The following is a 10,190-nucleotide window of genomic DNA, read 5'->3' on the forward strand; positions in this document are numbered from 1 at the left end:
TGACTTTAATAGAAAAATACTGTATTCATAACTGCAACTTTTATACACAAGTTTGCAATGTGCATGCATGATTTTACCTTAAGACTACAAAGTAACAGAAATGTTAACAAAAGCTGTTCAAATGTAGGTATGATAAGACCTTGAATGCTTCATATATGCTAATTATTTTTTTTATCCATTCAAAGGCAGTGAATAACTGTCACAGAAACTACCCTAATACATCATAATATATAAAACTATATAAAACATATCACGCACACTGGTTTTAAAAGTCTGCAGGAAGGAGGTTGCGTTAGTCTTATCTTCTCTATTGTGATGTATATCCAAGTAAAAAGGCTTCTCGGTGAAGAAAAATGAAGGATGGATCTTTGTTTCCTCATCAGGGGTTGATTGAGGCATTGTTGTTTGCTATTGCTGTGATGATCTCATGTGAGTGACAAGTTGGCATGCACGCCCTCGCACCAGTGAACACGTCATCAGAGAAGAGATGTCGTTGCAAGAGGGAAGGGAAGTTATTTTGATTAAAGATAATGAGGGGACATGAATTTAAAATAATAATTAATAATAATAATAATAATAATGCATGGATAAATCATTTATATTAAATACTGCCATATTCCAGAAAAAATATGAGTCAATTTGGATTTTATGGTGACTTTAAAGGGTAACTAAACACTAAAACAACTTTTTTTAGTTAATGATCTGTAAGAATGGAGCTTCATAAATGCTGTTCATTGATACGAGTACATTTTTTGACATTTGGGTTTAAAGTGTTTTAATTCTATATTTGGTGTAAAAACGTCTGAGTGCTGCCCTCTTCAGGTTGAACGGTGGCTACTGCAGTTGAATTTTCCTATTGGAAGTTGTGGTACCCTCTGACGTCAGAGGGTACCAGATAACCATGCCCTTGCCTACAGAGAGATGCGTCTCAGGTGCATTACTTTTTAGATATGCTGTTATTTAATTGTACTAATTATTATAGAATTACAAAAAAATAAGCTTCATAAACAAGAATTTCATATAATCGTTCTAACAAATTATACAGTCCTCAAAGGGATTTTTTTGAGTAAAGACTGCGGATCTATAGTGATCGTTTCTGACTGTATGCCACCGTTACATTTGTATTTTTAGTACGATTGTAGACAAATATCTGTCGACAGAACTATTAACCCAAAACGAACACTAAACATCGGCTGCCAAATCAAACACAGAACCATGTTTAGCATGCCTGTAGATAAACAAGCCTGTAGATAAACATAAAAGCTCTAATCAAGAAATAATTTACACTAATTCCAAGTTGGCTGTTAAGATTAAAAAAAAGTTTGTAACGTTAGGTGTTTGTCGAATAACGTTAAGTATGAATGAGCATACCAAACCAGCAGAGCCAAACAGCGTTGTCATTTGTTTACTTCCTTGCTACAACGTACAATTAACAATACGAACTATTACAGGAAAACACATCGACGAAAAATAAATCATTCTTACAGGTTGTGGCCCGTAAACAAAAGCTTCTGTTTTTAAAGTTGGAACTGCTCCATTTTTCAGGACAAGCCGTTGTGCGAATCCTGCATTGAACTCGCCATGATTGTGGAAGCTTTCCTCCGTAACGTGCAGCACAGAGAGGGAGATTTGGGCAATAATTATGAGGGACCGAGTTAGAAATAAATTTTAACCATTGATCCCTAACTCCCCCGACCCTAGGAAGGCTGAACAAAGCGGACCTGCAATCCGGATGAAAATAACAGCAGCATTTCGACGGCATTGCGACAACTCATCTCCAAAACAGCAATATAAAATGGCCTCGCCCCGCTTATTAAGTATTCTCGGAGGAGGGGTTAAATAATGGGATATGCTGACGTCAGCATATCCCATGGAATGTCGTGTAGTCCAAAACCGGTCGTTTGCTGTAGTCCTTAGAAATTGATTTTTTTTTAAAGCAAATATCTTCCTTTGCTTTGAACTTTGAGCGCTGTAACTTTGCAGATGTTTCTCAAATTTGCAGATTATGCTCAAACAGCAACATTACACACTAGCTAAAGTTAGAAAAGTGAAATCGTGTTTTACCACCCCTTTAACAAATATGAGGGCCCCCTTCCTAAAATATTTAAAACAGATATTTTATTTTATAAAATTTCCTAAATTAGTTATTCAAATGTTATCTGAAAAATATTAACATTGCAAGTTGACGTTGTAAATTATTTCTAGTCTACCCATTGGTAATGATAGCAAAGATAGCGTACAGTAAATCATTTATTGATGCCCCAATTGTTGAACTTAAATGAATGAATGAATAAATGAATTACACCATATACAGACAAATAACAATATAACATTCAGACAGTTTATATACAAGTGAGCCTAACAGATTCTAGAATAGAGACTATAACGACTAGTCTACTGTATGGTTTTGAGTTTCTCCAGAAAGTACTTGTCGGGCCTTCTTCACTAAGGAGGTGTTGTGGTTACAGGAGAAGTCCTCAGTGGACTGAGGAAATTTAAGCTTGAGGGACTGGGCTACAGTACACTTCCTGAAGTCAATTATCATTTCTTTTGTTTTACATTAAAAAATTGTTGTCTTTGTCTCTCACAACCCACAGAACACACTGTAACATCCAGTTACGGACTTAGAACACAGTTTTGAGGACCTCTATTGCACTGTGAGAGGAGCACTTTCTGTTAGTCAGGAAATCAAGGATCCAGTTGCAGAGCGTAGTGTTAAGTACAACAATGGAGTCATTTACTGGCACGTGTTTAAAATATAATGATGTTGAATGAAGAACCGAAGTCAGTGCACATTATGACAAAAGTGTGTTCACATGACCCTCTCATTCATCCACAGCAGAGTGGCTCTGTCTGTAGGCATCATGGTAGCAAATGTATGCATTTAGCCAAGACCTCTAGTTAGTGGGGAATTGTGAGGCTATGGCAATCTTCTTACTGAAATGACTGATGATGACATAATTCTCACAGATGGCAGGTTTCAACATGTTGGTATCCTGGGTATGTTCTGGCTGTGGTAAGCAAATTCCCTAATTTCTGGAGTGACTGGTATGCAAGGAAATGGAAGACTGGTCATAAATTAAGTAGGAAGACTATTTCACTATTCACAGACCAGGCAGCTTCAGAGTTTACAAGCTCGTGTGTTCGCCAGGTTACAGCCTTTTTTTTCTTTTCTTTTTTTTACCGTCTATGGGTTACCGTCAGACCCTCTTGAGAGAGAATCAACGCAACAGAATGTTCGCCCCTCCTTCTCTTCTTACTGGCACTCTGTCTGGCAGCGATAGCCTACTTCACAACATCGTTTCCCCCCCAATGAAGATCAATGGGAGGACACAGACATTCGCCGACGACTTTGAGCGGTAAGTTATTCTACATTTGTAAACAACGCAATCTAAGCGGTTACTTTACAGTCAGCAAAAAGGCAAAATAACACAAACATTTACGCTTCTCTCGACGACCTATATATCCTCCACTGGTTGCTATCAGTTTTGAAACAGTTCTTCACCGCGGTCATGTGACACGTTCAGGACTTTCTTCAGTAACAAGTCACATATAAACCTCTTGTTGTTAAAATTCTTGTTGCATACATATGAACTTTTTGTTTATCTATGCAAGTAATTACTCAGCGACCACTTTAAGGCGATTAGGTAACAATGTATCTTTGTTACTTTCACGTGCCCATTTTAAATGCCAATGATAGTAGATGTATAACGGGCTGGGCGTTTACGTGTTAAGAATGATCACGCGGTATACTGTATTTACTTTCTAGTTTACTTTAAGACTAATACGATGAATCCCTTACTAAACGTCACTTACTATTTTAGATTTTTTTTTTTAGGTTTAATGTGAGGTCTGATGGAAGAGATTTCGTTTTCAAAAAGTTCACATTTGTTTAAAACAATTAGCCTACTTTGTTAGATATTAAACCATAGTTAGAAGATACATAGCCTATACCGGAAAATGTATTGTTGTCTGTAAACAAAAACAAAAAGAAAACAGGAAATAACATCTGTTTCCTTATCAGTTGTTAAGCATACGATTGGTTGCTTTTATAATTACTGTGTATATTAATATACATACAGTGTATACATTATGTCAGTAGTGGCAACAAGTAACTTTTTTTGGGTGAGAGAGTCACTTCGAGTCATTCAATCAATTCCTTGGCTCTATTTTTGTTGGTTAAATAGACAATTTTAACATTATTGTGTCAAAATGTATGATTCTCTTTTGTGTATTAAACTGTACATATAAAAGACATTTTCTTAATAGTATATGGTTTAAAATCTCCAATGTTGCTTACTAGATATACCTGTCTTCTGGTCAAATATTTGCTCAACACTTACCTAATATATTACCTAACCCCATAATAAAACTTCCTTTCATTGCAATATTCTTGTTCTGCTGTGTCTGCTATTCAAGGAAGTATTGTTAACCTGACTTCATTAGTAGCCCTTGTGTATTTCATGCTTGTCTTCACAGGGATTAACCCATGAGACTCTCAAAGCCCAAGCATGAACCAGGGGAGCGGTGCTTGTTTGTGGACCCCAGTGACGCAGCACTGCCCTGCACCATCTGATCGTTACAAGCATGCTTCTTGTGCCCACAGAGGACATGTTTACTTACTAGGTGGTAGAGAAAAATGCTCACTGAGAGATTTCTGGAAATATAATGTGGGTATGTTATTGTTATTTATCTTTGTATTTCTGCTGCTTTTGGACACTTGCACTTGTAAAGACATTTGTTTGATGAGGCCTTTGCTACTTTGTAAGGACCATTAGGCTTTGATTTTAGTTTATTAATATTATTATTATTTTCATTTTTTATGTTGTATTACTTGTTTCTTTGTATTTTACTGTGTTTTATCTTATCCGTTTGAAATTGTACAGCACTTTGGTACACACTGTGTTTTTAAGGTGCTTTATAAATAAACTTTGATTTGATTTGATTTGTTATTGCACAGTATATGGTTCCTGCAGCGTTGACTGATTATAATTTGGCCGAAATGTCTATATTTTTAGTCTGTAATGAGTGGACCGAGCTTCCTTGTAATAGTGAAGAAGCACCTGAAGAACTGGAGGAGCACACCATGGTAGCAAATCAGGTAACAATAAATTAATTTATTAATAATAACAAACTCACAGTTGGGGATTGGGAGTTCACCAGTTATGAGGAAAAATGTGGCATTGTAAAATGTACATTTTCATAGATTTACATAATTTAATTTTTCATATAATATATTTCTTATAATCATATAATTATTTCCACTTTTTCTTCTAAGGAATTTCTCCATGTCTTCGGAGGAATGCAAGATTCATCGTATACTAACTCAAAAATTCCTTTTTGGGTGTTTGATATAGGTATTGTTTTATTGCATATTCAGTGGGGTCCACTAGAAAATGCATTAATTCATTAAAGTGGAATTCTACTACAATTTTATGACAAATTATAAGCATAACAATCTAAGATAAAAAATTTAATAGGTCAAAATTAATCTGAATTTCAGATTTTTTTAATTTGTTTTGTCCCCTCTTGCTTTACTGACAGCAACACTTGCGTTGCATAAATGCAGCTTTTGTTCTACCACAGCAATATGTCGCTTTGTTGTTCACCTCTTCCGTTTTATATTCTCTGCAGTTAAAGAGTGCTGGATTAACTGGAAAACAGGGAGTGAAACTTTACAGGTAAACATCTTTGATATACAAGACTTCCAGCTGAAACACTTGATGGTCCATTTATTATAGTAAACTGTTTTTGCAGGGAGTGACACCAGCAAACAGAAAAGGGCACAGTGCTGTCAACTTTGGGTCATTTATGTATGTCTACGGTGGATACATTGATATAAGAGGATCAACAGAAGAATTCTGGAAATTTGATTTTGGTGAGTGTTATTACATATTTATGCTTTTTGGTAAGCAAGCATCTCCTAAGACTGAATATGTACTGTTATCCACCTCAGGGATGATTTTTGTAATTTACATATAGCTGAATGACCTTTCCAAACTAATTATATTTACTACATGTTAGATTCCAGGATGTGGTCACTACTAAGCAGTGCACAAGGTGGGCCTGGTCCCAGACATGGTCACTCAGCTATGACACACCAGGACTGTATGTACCTCTTCGGTGGCTTGCAGGGCCTTAGGGAACAGAAGGACCTATGGAGCTGGAATTTTGCCAGTCAAACCTGGAGCCGCATCAATTTCCAGTGAGTTTCTTTATTAACATCCATCGTTCTTTTGTTCTTTAATTCTGTCTGTCTGTCTATCTAAATTCCCTGGCTTGATGGTCACAACTGATTCTCAGGAAAATTGTCATACTCTTCATACACAACTTCTAAACAGACTTTCATCATGTGAGCGGTCACATGCAAAATTATCCATTCAATTAAATTGTATCAAAAAAAGCTCAGTGTGATACACAATATTCAATTCAATTCAATTCAAATTTATTTGTATAGTGCTTTTCACAATACATATTGTTTCAAAGCAGCTTTACAGAAAGTGCATGTCAGAAATGTACATAGAAAAAATACAGTTAGTTAATCATGTAGTAATTTAGGGCATAACATTTCGCCGGCGTTGAGTCGTCTCTTACAATATAATTCATCTAGACAAAACTGACATACTTGTATTGTAAGCAGTCAGTGTCAACAAAAAAGTTGAACAAAAATGAAATTTGTATGTAGGGAACATTACCAGGATATACTGCCATGGTGAAAAAAATATCAAAACATTTTGACCTGTACGACTCACGCTATGACAAAAGTTTTGGTGGCATTGGCAAATTTACCGACATATTTTGGATGAGTTACTACATTTTGCAGACATGCAATAGAGTTGAGATGTCCCATAAAACAGTTGTGCAATTGCACTTACAGTTTAGAGAATGTAAGTTCTGTTTCAAAAAATGAGCCAAAGCAACTGAGGAAAAACTAATCAGAAGCATCTAAACACATGTTTCTTACTCTGTAGTTCAGGTCCCTCCAGGCTGGTTGGTCACTCTGCTGTATTGTTCAAAGACAGCATGCTCATCTTTGGTGGAGGGGAAACCCAGAGTTCCCCTCAGAACAGCTTGTGGAGGTTCAACATGAGGACAGTGACCTGGAAGAAGCTTGCATTGTTCCCTGGATCTGCCTCTCTGTGCCGGATCCATCACTGCAGCATTGGCCTAGGCCAGAGTTTCCAGCCAACAGCACCAAACAACATCTTTTTCAGGGAAATACCCTATTCTCACAACATCAAAAACAAGCTGAGACCATTTAAGAACAAGTGCCAACCATCCCGCAGCACAATGCAAGAGCCCTGTATTGAGCTCCAGACTTTCTACATGGACGATAAGAAGTGTTTACCAGATTTGAGTACTGCACTGAAAGACACAAAGCTAATAGGAAGCTGTCTCACCTTTGAGAATCAGGAGGCTGTTCACAAGAAGGGGAATAGTGGTGACCTGACAGAGGAAAACGAGGACGCCATGTTTCTCCATATGCCTGACTTGCTGTTAGTCCTGGGTGGTAAACCTCTACAAGGACAGCATATGATTTCAGTCTGGCATATGACAGTGGCATAAATCTGATGTTTTCAGTGCATTCTACTTTCTCTGTGAGAAAAGAAAAGGCGTTAGCAACAATACCCATATCCTTGTCAGAGAACGTTTGCATTAAAATGGAATTCAGTCATGTACAAACTCTATACAGCGTCTGTAATTAATTATTACCTTGAAGGTGAAGTTTGTCATTTTGTTATGGCACAATACTTTCTCCTACCAATTTAATGTGTATAGACAATAATCCACAACTATAAGTAAGATATTTGTAGCTTGATTTCCCTGAAAATTTTAAATACTTGCGCTCTGAGATACTTTCAGAATACTGCTCTGTACAGTTTCATCGACACAGACTGCGATATTTCTCGATTGTGATTCACATTTACTCTGAAAAACCACCAATTGGGGCTTTTAACTTCTACAGAATGTGTCATTTCTGTAAGAGATACAGAACTACATTGATTAACCTTATTATTTTACTGTGTATCAAAGTTTTATGTGAAAGAATCTTAACTAAATCAAAACTGCTGATTTGAATTTTATTATATGATAGTTATCAATCCAAACATGGTCGGATTTTGTAATGTTCTCTGTGTTTTGTAAGATCCACGGATATTGCTGGCAGAACAGTAGCATCATGCAACCTTTGCACATTTATTTTCTTGCCTTCGCATTGTTTCAAGATGGCTGCACTTAAATGATTTAATAAGTAATGCATTACACGAGTAATGTTGAATCCATTCTCAACAATTAAAACTTGTTACAGCAGTAGTTATGTTATCATTGTTATTTATTTTTTTAGATTTAAAAAGTAATCTAGCAAGTTTTAAAAACAGATATTAACTAAATCTGTAGCATGTTTGTATTAAATAAACTATGCTAGCTAAAAATGGTTTAAATAGTTATATATTCTAAAAATATATAAATTATGCATTTACAGTACATAGCCTATATAGTCAAACCAAAATTTATTCAGACACCTTCAACATTTCTCACATTATCACAATTTATTCGCTATAGTTGGTAATAAAATATGACAAGAACGCAGAGTTATCAAATCAGTTGATATTCCACTGGTTTTGGACATCCTTCTGTCAGCTGTTAAATTGAAGTACACAATTAGATAATACCAATATAGGTCAACAAATTACCCAGAAATGGTTAATTTTGTTAAGTATGTGGTGTAAAACGGTCGCATTAGCAAAATTAGTCTAAGTGTCTGAATCATTTTTGGACCCAAATTTTTATAAATTTTACTGGTAGTCCACTGTATGAATAATTTTTGGGTATAATATGCCACAGTTTACTATATTTTGCTATCCTCACTTACATAAATGAACTGAAGTTTGACTGTATGTATATAATAAACATCATACCAATTATAATATATTATGAAATGACCTGTACATACATTTCTACATGCATGTAGTATTTATTACCACTTGAGGGCGACAAACTATGCCAGTCACACCATACAAAAAATGTACAAATGTACAAATCAAACAGATATTTAGGATATTTAACAATCACCTTAACTCTTGGGATTATTCTACACAGTATTTTATATATTCAGTATATTGTGTGATCGCCATTCAATCAGCTAATTCTAATAAATAAAAAATAAATAAAACAGATGTAGAGCATCTCAGTATCCTTCATCCACAATATAAATGGATAATTTACCAAGTAAATGGTATTCCATTATGAAAAATGTGACAATTCGAAGATATTTTCCCATTGCAAGTGACATACAATAACTGAACAGGACAATGTTTCATCTTTAAATAGTATTTAACTGCATTCTGTTGGGAATTAATTACAATTGTTATATATTAGGACAAACCACATTGTGTGGGTAAAAAGTGTGTATATATGCTGATAATCCATATGAAGATGCCACTTCAGTCATCTTTACATGAGTGGCACAGAAGTTATATATTGTGAAGTGGCACAAAGCCTGTATCCTACTCCAGAAAAAGGTGTTTTTGTTGTTTATTTTTGCAAAGAGATGACATCAATACACAAGAATTACAAATGCAAAAGCAATGTTATTAAATTATTTATTTAAATAATTACCTTTACAAATACAGAAACCAGAACCATTAATTAAATAAATATTAAGTAGGCTACATTAATATGATAAGTAACAAAATAGGTAGCCTACGCTATGAATATTCAATATGATACCTATGAATATTACATTATTGCATATGACAAAATTGTTAAAGATTTTCTCTGATTAGGAGAAAAACTCAGAATTATAATGTGAAGTCGAAACTCCGTTTTCAAGGCTACGGACTCCTGTAGACGTACCGAGGTGCGCCTTAACAATGTAACATGTATTTATTTTGTTGAAGCGATAGATGGCACCATATTACCTAAGAACAACATTTGACATTGTAATCCCACTCCTACCCGTACTACAAAAAATCGATTAACACTGAAATAACCCGGTGTGTAATTTTCCAAACAAAGCGACACTTGAGTGAGAAATTTCTTAAAAACTGTCTCAGGCCTTGCAAACGCATCTATATCATTTAAGTGTATATTTTATAAATTGAATCTCAAATGAATGACAATTATAATCATCATCAAACCATACTTTATTACTTTAAAACACTCGATGCACAAACTGACGCCAAAATCAA

General features: G+C 35.2%; 1 protein-coding gene across 2 annotated transcripts; it reads left to right on the top strand.

The window, feature by feature from the left end:
- Positions 1–2,787: 2,787 nt before the first annotated feature.
- klhdc3l (kelch domain containing 3-like) lies at positions 2,788–8,313 on the top strand. Of its 2 annotated transcripts, none has more exons than XM_077216319.1 (8): positions 2,788–3,359; positions 4,480–4,674; positions 5,019–5,101; positions 5,279–5,357; positions 5,635–5,681; positions 5,758–5,878; positions 6,025–6,205; positions 6,972–8,313. In XM_077216319.1, the coding sequence occupies exons 2-8, from the start codon at positions 4,512–4,514 to the stop codon at positions 7,564–7,566; spliced, it is 1,269 nt and encodes a 422-aa protein (XP_077072434.1). In that variant the 5' UTR covers positions 2,788–3,359; positions 4,480–4,511; the 3' UTR covers positions 7,567–8,313. The 2 variants fall into 2 exon arrangements, with proteins under 2 accessions (XP_077072434.1, XP_077072435.1); XM_077216320.1 differs by having other exon boundaries at positions 3,259–3,359; positions 4,480–4,670.
- Positions 8,314–10,190: the final 1,877 nt, after the last annotated feature.

The sequence above is a fragment of the Siphateles boraxobius genome, unplaced genomic scaffold, assembly GCF_051911475.1.
Source record: "Siphateles boraxobius isolate OS27281-9 unplaced genomic scaffold, OSU_SipBor_1 7, whole genome shotgun sequence".
Taxonomy (NCBI): Eukaryota; Metazoa; Chordata; class Actinopteri; order Cypriniformes; family Leuciscidae; genus Siphateles; species Siphateles boraxobius.